This window comes from Tyto alba, unplaced genomic scaffold (genome assembly GCF_018691265.1).
Source record: "Tyto alba isolate M040663 unplaced genomic scaffold, T.alba_DEE_v4.0 Super-Scaffold_1, whole genome shotgun sequence".
NCBI lineage: Eukaryota > Metazoa > Chordata > Aves > Strigiformes > Tytonidae > Tyto > Tyto alba.
Window position 1 is genome coordinate 16,105,953 of NW_024881261.1, and position 13,588 is coordinate 16,119,540.

Here is a 13,588-nt window from a genome sequence, read left to right on the forward strand (position 1 = left end):
TTTCCCATACCTGCAGCAGAACAGCAGTTCGTTGGTATTTCTCTAGGATACACTCCTTGTTACCACCAGCTGTATTTTTGACACCTTAACACTGGACATCATCTGCCTTAGACTTTACAAGAAGCTATCTCAATTACTCTGCTAATTGCACAAAGTGCCTCCTGCTCACTCCCCATCTACCATCTGAAGAACTGAGTTTATGAGCTGTCAAACCTCTATCATGTGACTGAGCCACATTTTTACTGATGACTGAGCATGAGCTGTCTACAAAGGCCATTCTCAGCCTCCTTGTTCAGAAAGGCTTTACGAGAAATACTGAAGCAGGAGGGAAAGGTAAGTGGGAAAAATGCATCATGCATTTACCTGCAGATCCTGCTAGATAAGTCTGATATTGTTTAAGATAAATTAGCTCAGACAAAAAAAAAAATAAAAAAAAAACCCAACCAAACACAACAACCAACCACAAAAAAAAATCTGATGGAGCTAGTCTAGGACAACTTCAGTAAAGCATTTAACACAGTTCTGTATGAAAAATTAAGAGTGAAGCAGATAGGTGGGAAGCAATATAGAAATTTAAAATACATCAAAGATGTAGCAAAGGAAAAATGACTGGAGAAATTATTAGTCTGGAAGAAGTTACTACTTGAATTTCTTAGGTGCCAATTCAGGGAATAGTTTTTTGCGGGAGACCTGGGCACAAGAAGCAGTTGCTTGCTAACGAGTCTACTAATGGCAGAAAGCTGGAATATGTAAACAACAGAGGAATATCAGACTACACACAAAGAATGGGACGAAATCAAGGACCAGATAATAAATACAAGATTAAATTCAACAATGCAAGTCAAAGGTCAGGAATTCAGGGATTTATCTCCATGGCAAGCTGAGAGCTCATCAGCTGTAAGCGACACTGTGATACCATGGTACACTATCAGATCATGAGATGATGAGCTACCAACACAAGGCACTGAAGAGTGTAGTCCTACTACACATCCAGAAATGCACTTCCAGCAGAGATACAGTAATGCCCCGCACAAGGCGCTGGTGAGACCTTGTCTTGAACACCCTTCATAACTACGCTGATTCCACGTTCAAAGAGGATGAACTCATACTTGAACAAGTTTAGAGAAGGGCTAGTAAGTTGATTGAGGACCAGAGTGTCCTCCTTATGAGACATCAAAATACACAGGCAAGTAACCCAACGTATGAAAGAGAGCCATCTGTGTTCCAAAGTAAGGTTAACGTCATGATAAATAAAGTGACAAGAAACACAGGCCGGAAAGTTGAAGATTTCTAACCAAGAAACAAGATGCTGAAACTGCCTTCCAACAGGAATTATTGGGAAAGAAATTTAACAAATTAAAACAGTTTGATAAATTTACAGGATTCTACGATGATGTGCCTGCAAACACAAGGCACTGGATTCAAGGAGATCTTTTCCAGCTCTACGTGCCAGTCCTGACATGACAATAGCACTACTGCTCTGGCTGCCTATGAACTCAAACTCGCAGGTTTTCTCATGCAGGAGATCATAGGTGAGTTGAATTACGATTGCTAGAAAGTGCTCTCTCTTCTCAAGCTATAAAGATAGCCTAAGATAGGGCTCCCTTTGCACTGGAAATAGATCTGCAGACCACTAGGACACACATTTTAAGAACTATATTATCTCCTTCCCATCCATCCTCAGAGGAACACTCAAGGCTCTTCTCACCCCTGAGGAAAGAAAAAGGTATTTATGATAAGACTGGATCTTGCAAGAAGTGATGAATTACATCTGATTTCTGGATGGCTAGGTCTGGGGCTCTGAGGGGAAGTGATTTGATCCTGTACACAACTGTATTTTGGTTCAGAGAAAAGTCTGCTTTAACAAACAACACCTTTCATAATTCAAGCCTTATATCTCATAACCCTGTAATGAGGCAAGTAAGGCTTATTTACCCCTGGAACTGGGGCAAGCACAGGCGCAGAAGGATGAAGGAGACAAACGAACAATAAAATGCTGGATTCTTTAAAATTAGCACTGAGGGGCCCTAGAGCACAACACAGCTTCTCATGGAGCTCAGGATCATACAATCACCTTGAATACAAAATTGTAGCCCTTGGAAACAACGGGCCAAATAGATCAATGTAACCTTGTTGTTCGAATCACATCAAATAAATGATAATGGGGCCTTTAGCTTCTAAAGGCTGCATATCCCCAAGTGTGAGCTGTTTTAGTCCATTCAATCTTGAAGCTCTGGGGCTCCTGACACATTGCTAACATGCCCAGTCTGTTGGCAAAGTCTATGCAATGAGACTGGAAGTTTTTTCACCCCCAATATTATGAACAGCTCGAAGATTTAGCTAAAAGTCTGAAAAATGTATTTATATCCCCAGTGGGTCCTTCTGGAGCTGTTACAATGAACGCAGTGAATGAATATTTAACAACAGTAAGCAAACTGACATTTAGATAACTATGGTGACAGGCACACTTGATTTACATATTATGGATCAACAGTTTCTAGCAAAAGTCTCATTTAAAAAAATAAAAAAAAAAAAAAAAAAGAGGAAATCACTCTGAATAACACATCACTGCTTATCCTGGTTCATACTACAGACCTTGCTTTAACACATATTTGAAACTTTAAAAGGTCTTAATTCACACTATAGGCTAACAGCCAGAGAAAATTCAAACCATAATATGAACCCATTTTTAATCCCAGTTAGAATAAAAAAAAGTCTGAAACCCATAGATTGATTTCTACATGTTGCTGTAACTTGAAAATAGTTCAACTACACTTTTTTTTTAAATGCAGGAAAAAAAAAAAAGGCAACCTTTCCATTCCAGAGCCAAAAATCCTCTTGCTAACTTTGAGCCATAGGCAAGTTTTACAGCTGAGTTGCAAGACCTTAGAAAATGAGGAAAATTCTGACATACCTTTAAAATGACAGCAATACTAAAGCACTACCAAACTAAATGAAGCCAAGGTCCTCAAACAAAACAAAACAAACAAAAAAAATAATCACTGAGAGTCGGGATCAGCAAGGCGACAGAAAGTAGAAAAAAAGAATGCTTCCTGATGAAATTGCTGCACTTTAAGATCAGCTCCTCACCTTAAACTTAGTAACCTTACAAACGGCAAGGAGCCTCAAGCTTCACAAGATCACTGCCTCTGCTAAGAGCAGGATGGAGTTTTTGTTTTGCTTTTGTTTTTTGGTAAATTAAAAAAAGACAGTGCAAGCAAGCTGTAGATGTAGGTAAGCATAAATTCTGTCAGTTGTATAATATGGTGTGTGGGTGGATACATTTGCAATGAACACGTTGAACAGAAGCCCACAAAATGCCCGTCCCTCTACATTTTATGTTATATGCACAGGGAGACTTGAGACATAGGGGGCTTTTTAACTGAAGCTTTTGATATCCATGGTAACCAGATAGAATTCATCCACAAGGAGGATCATCCTTAACTAGGGTATCGAATGACCTGAATAGCTGATATAACTGAGTAACCCAGGCTGCTTTTCCCCAGAAATATTTCCAAGCTGCGCTCTATTCAAACTGACGCTGTTCCTTCGTTAAACACTTTCTTCAGATCTAGAGGATGTCATTAAAGTTTGTGACAACAGCCATTTGATTTCTTCTTTTAAGCCAGGCTATATCTATCTATCCATGCCCTAAACAAAAAGGGTTTTATTTTAGATTATTTCAAAGTGTATTTATGTGGACACATAAGATCTCATTTAGCAGAAAGATCCTGGGACAAGTTATCATTTACAAAGCCAATCAGAGAAAAGGCAACCAGAGGGAGGAATACTTCCACACCCAGGTTGGATTCGAATCCCACATAATTCAAAACTGGGGACAAAAGCATTAATGACAAGCAGGAACCCACTGTGATTCTCTGTAAATCTGTTCCAATGACAAATATCCCCAGGTGAAGAACCTGACACTAGAAATATTCAAAAGTAAAAGTCTACATAAAATAAGTAACTGGCTGGGTCTATCTCATGCAGACACTGGGACAGTACTGTTTTCAAAAGGAACATCAGCATAATTTCATTGAGCAATATACAAGGCAAAATAAAAATAAATATAAGTCAAAGAATCTTGCTCATATTTGGTAAGGCAAGTCATGTCAGGAAGAGACCAACAGGTTACATCTGCTCTAGACAGACTTCATTAGTTGCCATCCTGAGAAAATGCTATGCCAGTTATTTTACAGTTTTTAATTGTTTTTCCCCAGGAGATCATTACATTCTTACCATCTGAAGAAGGCGGGGTGGTTCCAAGTGGAGTGACAGGTGTCGTTGGAATTGGGCTTGTTGGTGTCGTCATCAGCCCCATTTCAGGATGGCTCTAACAGAAAACACAAATGCCCAGACATACATAGGTCAATAACCTCCCTAGGCACTAGTCATACAGATCGTTACTCGTACTGTTCCATGCTCTTGCACAACAGATGTGACTAATGAAGTCGCAAGAAATTTCAACCTCCCCTCCAAAAAGCAAGGCTATGCTTCCTGACCTTGGATGTCTAAACAATTAAACTGTACATCAATTTCTTTACTCCACAAAACATAAAAATACATCAGAAAGTGGTTGCTGTCCCCAGCAGACAGATAACATGCCCTTCTCCAGCACAGAATGGGAAAAGGTATGCAGAAACCTACGTTGTTACAGCTTCTGATTCTTCCAAAACAACCCAAGAGTGTGCATTTGAAGTTTTCCTCCAAGAACCTTTTATTTCTCTTTCTAAAAGCAAATTCTCCTCGCTCCTGTCCTCCACTCGTTCATATTCAAAGATGATGGCAATTTATTGCTTCCCTGTCTCACTATAAAGCCTAGGCATTGCAGGAAAAGAGTGCATAACATAAATAACACTATAATTATCAATCTTCTTAGCTTCCATCAGTCGACTGCTCTCCCTATTTAATCTTTGCTAATACTTGCCTGCTAATTACTGCTTTGACTTTACTCTTTGTAAGCTTCCGGATCTATCCACACTGGTGAGACTGTAGGCAATCTGCCATGCTATTTTGAGTCTGGCTGCCAAGCAAAGTGTCCATTTCATAGGGCAAGTTTTACATAAATGTATCATCCACCTTAATATATCATCACAATTTCAAAATAAAAGAAAGGGATACAGAACTGATGATTTGACCTTAGTTCAGTAGGATTTTTCACAAGTGGATATCCTCCACATAGTATTTAACTACCTCATATTATGAGCAACTATAAATGCATGTATTTTATGGGAAGTAAAGACACGTGTACTACAATTCAATGACAATTTTAAATCATTACAGCTACTGATTTAAACTTTAAAATACAATTTTTCATTGAGAACCTTACATAAAACAGGTTTGCTTCCATAGATTTTGCTACAGTGTTTACCTTTCTTTTCCCCAAACACTAACCATCAGTTGAGAGATAATAGTGCCACCTAGCAGCAAAAACTTAGGACCAACAAGCTGGTCACTATACCAAAACCTTGGCACTTCAGGCATCAACACAACTGTGTCTTCCAATGTGCCCACACAGCAGCAGGCAGTCATTCACGCAGGCCCTACCAATGGACAACAGCATTCATCAGCTTTTATGAGGTGTTTTTTCACAGGACAGCACAACGTACCTTGCCCTCTGAAATGAAGGATTACAGTCCACCCAAGAACAACGAACATCAGGCCTCTAGTTCAATTAAGCCTACTGATCAGTGGCCACTTCAGCTATCACCTTCACAAATAATTAGATTATCCTTTTATTTTTTATTTAAGGCTTTTACCCTAGGTGCTCTTTTCCTGCCCTATTCTTTTCCCTGCAAAGGCTCCTCTTCACTCAGGGATATCTTGATGACAGAGAGGCCTGAGTTGGTATTACACAGAACTGAATAAATAGAAATCTCACAAGTGGTAGGAATTAATAACCTGGCAAAAGAGAGGCAGGGAACCTCAGCAAATTAACCACCCATGGAACAGAAGCTTTCTCCAGAGGCAGTAGATCTGCCTATCAGACCTCTTCCATCACCACTACTGTCAGGAGTCCCCAAAGATCTCCTTCGTCATGCCAAATGTCTAGCCTGTGATGTATGGCTGCACTCTGAGGACCTGAAATAACTGAGGAAACGTGGTAACTGTTTTGTTGATGTAATTTTTCTCACAGATTACCAGCTGAACTTACAAACCAAATTAAAAGCCGAAACCTGAAGGTTTTCTTAAACACATCACGCTATCCTTCCAGACAGCCACAGCACAGTCACTGGATCACACTCGTTCTCTGTCTCCCAGCAATAACCGCATTTGAAAACTCACACAGTGTTTAGAAAAGCATCCAGAGCTTTGTGATTTGAGGTATGGAACAGCCCACTGCTTCTCAGAAGGCTGTCATAGCTGTTTCTTCACCATAAACAGCACAAGGAGGAATGGTATGCTCCACTGGCAGTCTCCCAAACAAAAGCGGTTGAGCTCTCCAAGGAAGTTTGACGACAAGATAGTATTTGGAACAACAGTTGTCACACAGCGATTAGTCCCTAAGTGAAGGATACCCAAACAGACAACAATATGCCGTCTCTGCACACCCAGACAGGACGTTCACCCAACTCTGGAGCTGGAACAACCTCTTTCCCTCAGCCTTAACCAAACAAGAGCATGAACTACTCTGATAGCTGCAGCAATCTTATTCCTACCAGTCCACTCACTCCATCCTCTCCCTAAAGGAACTATCAGTGGGGCACAGAGGCACTCTGTGCAGCCCTTCCCATTCAGTGAGAAAAATAGTTCACTCCAACATGAGCTGTGCTCTCAAAACTTTACTCATTTTCTGGCAAGTCAGGGAACATTTCCTAAAACTATAAACAAACCCGGGCCCTGGCCTGCTTCTGATCTTTCGTGCTCATCTATACCCGTGATGTATGCAGGGGAAAAAAAGAAAACTTATCTTTTCACCATTCCATCTCTGACTCTCTAGTTTCAGACATCCACTACAAAGGAATGGGCAAACATCGCATTGAAACTCACTTGTGCCAGAACTGTGATGAAATTCCGGTTTAAGTGAACAGCTTCATAGAGGGCCAGAAGGATTGCTTCATTCGTTCTGTGGGGAAGATACAGACAAAAGCACAGTTTTTTAAGGGCTAACACCAGATGAGAAATACAAGAACAAAGATTTTCAGAAGCATGGCCCATCTGAAAGAAGAAAATTTTTTTTCAATTTATAAAACTCTGCCTCTGCAATCCAGTTGTTCTACCGATTATTAGTACTAGTTAGCAATCCATAAAAATAGCTATTTTTAGAGCTCAACTACAGTATTTGTTCCCTTCCTGCCGAAGATTTCCCTTGTTGCTCAAGCAGTGTTTTCCCTTTAAAAGTCTTTTCTTTGAAGGGCAGAGTTTCCTACAGACACCACAAACCCTCATATTTATCACTTTCCCCCTTGATCTAGAAAACATTTTGTTGAGGACAAGAGTGCACAAGCCATCATTTCTCATGTGCCACCTCTGACATGCCTATTATATGTTAAAAATTCCTCGTAAGAGTCACCAGGGTTTGTTTTTTCTTTTGTTTTTGTTTGTTGTTGTTGTTGTGTGTTCCACACTTCATTACGAGCAATCCAGCTGTGGCTCCTCCTGCTGCAGCCTTCTCACTTAAGTGAGAATCCATTGTTTGCAGGGGTATGGTACCATTTTAGTTACAAGGGAACATGTCTCTCTCGTTTGTTTTGCTACATTAGAACTGCTCCATGATGGAGCGGATCATGTTGACCAGCGTTGTAAATTGCCATTCACCATGTAACTAACATCTGTGCACTTACTGGACAGAGATCTTCTCATCGGCATCTGCTATGAACATGCTGCCCACCTATGGAAAGAAAGAGTATTGCACAGAAGGAATTGTGAAAGCTATTGGACAGCGAGAGACAAGACATGGATTTAACTAAATCAGAAGTGCTCTGGGAGAGGTGTTCTAATACAAGGCACACACAGAGCTTACTTTCTAATACTAGTAAAATACAAATGGGAAAGAGGATGACCATCTACAAACATTTTACTTTGCACTACTGTCACTGACCAATGCTTTACTTGTCCAACCGCAAAAGAGGGAAAAAAGGACTGCATCTCGAATCCCAACCTGGATTAGTTTGCGATTCTGTAAGAGGATAATTTCCTATCTGCTTGCTCCAAAGTGGTAGCAGTTTTACCGATGTCACTCCTGACAGACAGCTGTCAATACTGAAGTATCCTTACTTACAGGAAATATTACTGTTGGTTAGCTCTCAGATCACAATTAAATCTCAGACTAAAGCAAAGCCAAACTGAACAAGGGGAACAGTAAACATTCTTTACAAGGAAGAAATTCATAATAGCCTTTGGAGAGTACCCTTCCAAAAATGCAGACACTGCACATTGCAGAATCCGAGCTTACTTCATAGCTACAGTGCACACAGGCTTAAGAAACAAGACAGTAAAGAAACAGATCTCTAAAGCTAATGACAGACTAGACTGAAATATTCAGCTTCTCTGTTTTAGGCTACATCAGCAGAGCAGAAACTTTTCTTTTTTAAATAAGTAGATTTTTAAAAGTGTCCAACAAGTAATTGTGATTTTTTTTAAAAAAAGTCTACCAGAATGAAGATGAAGGAAAAAAATTTCAATTATCAATGTCAGAATAGAGATCTCATCCTTTGAAAGAGCCTCCCCAGTCAGACAACACCACGCTCCTCAGAATACAGCTATTTCAGTTGTATTTGGTTTGGAAGGGATCAGTGCATCTTCTCCTCCAGAATCCACATCCCAAGCTTACAGCTTTTGGAAACACCCTCGTGATGAACTTTCATGAAGGCACCTATTTTAAAAATAGAAAAACACTGTTTCATTGCTTACCATATTAGTTATGGCTGAGAAAAAACCACTCTGGTGCTCCTCTTCCTTATCTTTGTATTGCCTGAACAAAAAGGAATAAGGATGAAGCTTCAGGGTCAGAAATGGAACTAGGATTATTTTCTCTAAATCCCTATGAGACAGTCCTATCAATAAGGATACAGGATGAAGAAAACTTCAACATTCACAAGCCTGTTTCAAAAATTCACAAAGAGACATTCAAAGAGTATTAAAATATAAATTGTGTAGAGTTGAAGTGAAGTTGCTGAAAGATGCAAGACTGAACAACGCCTGGGCTGTTATAGAGGATACATCCAGTCTGGGCTAATGCTGAAAGGGACTAAGTGACTTAGAAAATTTTGTCCTGCACTGGCAAAATAGTAATTGACCACATGAACACATACAGTAGCCAATTTAAATCATCATCTGCTACAGACTAAACCAGAGTCCATCACCCAATGGCCAGCAGAAACCAGGAGGACCATTATGGTTCATGGCCTGATCCTGCCTCATACCATGCTCCTGGAGTAAGTGAAGACAAGAAATAGGTTGGGTACCTCAGATTTAAGCGACGTTGCTTCATTTGGCATTCAAATGAACTAGCAAAGCTCACATGGCCATTTATTATGTCTTTCATACAGGAATCTAATCACATACAATGCAACATGCAAAGAAAATAATTCAAAATTTTTTCAAAAGGAGGAAAGAAAGAACTAATCAAAACAGGCCATAGTCCAAGACAGCCTTTGTCAGAATGAAGTTGGGTGGGTGAGGTTTTTTCTGCTTTACTCTATTTTACTCTTAAATACATTTACATGATTTGCTGATCTTGCAAGTCATCTGCATATCTATAATAGCAGACCTTCAATGAATTTAAACATTTTTCTGGACACTTTTGAGAATCCTACTGCACAAAAAACAGGTCTTGGGTTGCTCAAGTGAAATTGCTGTAAGTTCCCAAATTTTTCTGAAGCACTTTCTTCTTAGGAAAACTTATATATTTTGTGCTGTTGCTCAAGAAGCAGAGGCTGGGAACATGCTACCCCTACTGCTAGCTTTCTGGCTCTCTCTTCAGAAGCAGTTAATGCTTTCTGGCATGTAGATAGTCCTGGATACATTTGTTTGGTTTAGATCATGTTGCAGTTAAATCAATTTTCTAACAGAGAAGTACTCAGCAAATCATTTATATTTTCACTTGGGACTAAAATTTTACACAAAGTTCATACAGAGGTAACATCCATAACAGTTAAACCATACAATAGATATCTTCCCCTACAGCAAGATCTCTCCTGAAGCACATCAGCACAGCTGGTACAGATACATTTACACTTGCAATGACAGCAACTGAGCTGAAGTACCTCAAAGCACAAGACTATTCCCTGCCTCTCCAGGGGCATCAGGGCTGTTAGGTGATAAATAAGTGCTTTAACACAAAAAAAAAAGTTTGTGGAAATGTACAACAACTATCATGTATTGAAAAACAAGAGACAATTGGGTTTTACCTGTTATATTCTGATAAAGCCTGGGCAATTACAAGTCCCATTCCCTGAAAAAAAGCATTAAAAAAATCTTTATATTACAAATCTCAGTGCAGGAAATCACACACTGAACACACATAGCACTGCTGCCCCACCACCCCCAAAATAATCTACCATGCTATGAAGAATTTCCCCTGAGGCTGTTTGAACTATTAAGACATGCTATGATACAATGAAAATATCATCCAAAAATCAAGACACCAAAATTTAAAGTTGAATATCTAATTACTAAGTTCAACAGAGAACATTTACTCTCCTTGGACCTCCAGACAGAGCTTACTCATTCAAAAAGCCTCAACAAACCATCAAGAACTTCAGAAGGAAGCTGGTGTCAGAGGAGAGACATCCAAAAGTGCAAAACAAAGGCCATACACACTAGTAACCCTTTCACTGCTTGCAAACAGCCTCCACCATTCCCAGCTACAGATCATCCTTTCTGTCAAGCTAACTTAATTAACTCAGAATAATCATTCTCACACTTTAGTTAGCATGGAGCTTGCTTTTTACTTCATGCCTAAAGAACAGCTTTTAAATCCAGACCTCGCATAGTTGATAATGTGCTGCCACTCTCTATCCAGGCCTGGATACAAAACTTAGGCAGTGGCTACAACCAAAATACATTGCAGGACTCTTGAGTCAGGTACAAGCTTCCACTGAGCTACAAGAATTTACTTGTGGACTGGTAAAATTGGACAACACAACCCTGGAAATGAGATCTTCTTTGGCATAAGCTATCTTGTGCCTCTGGCACATCAGAGCAAGTAGTGCTTAGACAATTCATAAATGTACAATAGCTCAACTTTAGCATGTTCCTTGCTACCTAGCTTTTTAAATGCCCCCAACTCGTGATTAAACTGTCCAAATCATTAGCTGCCTAACCTATTGCAAGAGTACAGTTAGGGCAGACACCCACTGTACTGGTGTTCTCTACAGCAGCACTGTTCCTAGACCTTCCTTCTACCAGACACCATGATTGCATTCATTATGCTAACACCACACATGAAAGAGCCCCCCGAGCAGCACAGAGAAATCAAGTCAAATACTTACATTGAGAGTGGCCTCATCATCTACGATGGAGAGCTTCACAATGTAGGGATTCACTGACTGCTCCAGGTGGGAGGAGAAGGAAGAAATAAAATTGGGCTTAAGTTCAGCCTTTAGGAAAAAACCTACACTATTATATTTCCAAGTTTACCCAACCACCTGGGAATAATCTCTCTCCTGTCCCACAAAGCAGAATACACACAAAGAAACAGGAGTCGCAGCACATCCTAAGGCCGCTATGCCTGGGACACCTTCCTTTACTGGCTCAGACAGGCAGTCTCTTGATTTTATTGAGAGGGAGTTTCTGCTCTTCCACTAGCTCATCTGTCAGTCTTGAAAGTGGAGCAGCTGTCCTGCGAGCCTGTTATCTATGACACACACACTGTTATGCTGCAGAAACAAGCAGTGGAGCTGGAACTGAGCATTAGTGTTCTGGTATCTCCCTTCTGCAACACCTTGCAAAGATTGCTTAAAGGAATAAGTACCCAGGAAGGTATGACAAAGTTATAGACTCATCTGCTGCTGGGTTAGAGCTCAACACTTCAACAGTTTACACCACTGAGAGCTAGAAGTCTCTGGAGAATGTAATTTCCTTGAACTTAGCTGAACAAAGCACATAGGCTCCTTCTATAAAGGTAAGTCCTAATAGTTTAGGAAGCATTTTAGACTAGCAATGTACATTCGTTTTCTTGGTTTATACGTGTCCATGTAAAACTAAAAAAAAAAAAAAATGATCTGGACAGAGTTGACAGAGAAGAAAAGGCTCTATCTAGTGGATGCTAAGAATAAAACACAAAGCATGCATCAGATGTAGCCCTACAAGTTACACAGTTGTCCAACTGATTTGCCCATGGCTTACCAGCAAGTCAAAAATAAGGCTGATCAGAAAACACCACTCACAGTTATTTGGTGCTTTGGGAGGATCAGGCTTTCTTTTTGGTTCAGCAAAGAAACTGATCAGAACAGAGCAAAGCCCAGCCAGTCTGTCAGCCTGCCTCCAGCAGCACGCAGCCCTGTCTGCTGCCTCAGAAAAAGACAGAAAACTCACACAGAACCCATCTGTGCACTAAGCATGCAAAGACATTTCCTTGAGGCTGAAGTAGAGGCTCCTATTGAGTAATAATATATGGTCCTTTCTGTACAGCCATGCTCCTCTTCACAAATTAAATTTAGTCAGTGTCAGTAAAGCAGAAGCAAGCTTCACAAATTCATAATTAAATATAGATTGAAATCCATCCTTGTAAATCTATCTTAGTTTTGCTAATTTCATTCTCTTGCTCTCCTTATACAAGCAGCTCTCCACACCACAGCTCACGCACAGAAGAGAAGCCAGCCTGTGACTCTTGACCAATAAAAGCAATGGGGCTTTCCCAGGCAATAGGCAGCAGGGCTGTGATGGATTAGAGACTGTAGGGTTATCCAAATTCCCAGATGTGGGAAATAAGCAAACTGGGAGACATTACACTGACCAACGCCACCAGGCTACCCCAAGACCTAGTCACACACGCCATCCCATCACAGAAAGGGAGGGGAAGGGGGTTGGGTTGCCACCTCTAGTCTACCAACAACTCTTCATGCTCCCATCACCCTTGACTTTCCAAGATGCATGCTCCATCTCTTGTGCCTCTTGGCAGCAAGATGTCATCACTACATGGCTGATCAGGTCATGAAGCTGGCCTAGCTTCCTACAGACCTCTGCCCTCTATCTTTTTAACTGTCAATTCCATATCTGCAAAAGTCTGTTAAATAATTCCTGCCCAAAGTATTCCATTCCCCTGACACATTCCATGCCTCCTCTAGGCTTCCTTAACTCCTTAAGCTGCAGCCAGGTGACTAACCAGTGCAATCCACACACTGTATTACTCTGTATGGGACAAGGCAGTTTCTAGTGCCTTTCAGTGTGCAAGTCTGTATGAATATGATGAGAATATTTACTGTGCTGCCCAGAGCATGCCATTTGATCCTGTCCCTCCCTGAGAGCCAACAGTTCCAGTTATTGCCTATGAGCCCTAGTCTGCACATCTACAATGAACATCAGCAATGTACAAGCTGTATGAGAACCCCTAAGCCCACCCCACAGTCCCTGACTGCTTCCCCACTCTAATCTTGCTGTTTCAGAGTTCAGCTCCCCTCTCACTGGGAATCACAGCAAAAGT

At 40.6% G+C, this 13,588-nt stretch overlaps 1 protein-coding gene across 1 annotated transcript in view; it reads right to left on the bottom strand.

Moving 5' to 3' along the window:
* ARMH3 (armadillo like helical domain containing 3) overlaps window positions 1-13,588 on the bottom strand; it is a 133,266-nt gene that overhangs the window by 102,766 nt on the left and 16,912 nt on the right. Inside the window, exons 9-14 of the mRNA XM_032994163.2 lie at window positions 11,436-11,492; window positions 10,353-10,396; window positions 8,854-8,914; window positions 7,785-7,831; window positions 6,991-7,066; window positions 4,240-4,333 (exon numbers count right to left, since the gene is read on the bottom strand). Coding sequence (XP_032850054.1) covers window positions 4,240-4,333; window positions 6,991-7,066; window positions 7,785-7,831; window positions 8,854-8,914; window positions 10,353-10,396; window positions 11,436-11,492 — 379 coding nt within the window. The remainder of the gene's footprint in view (window positions 1-4,239; window positions 4,334-6,990; window positions 7,067-7,784; window positions 7,832-8,853; window positions 8,915-10,352; window positions 10,397-11,435; window positions 11,493-13,588) is intronic.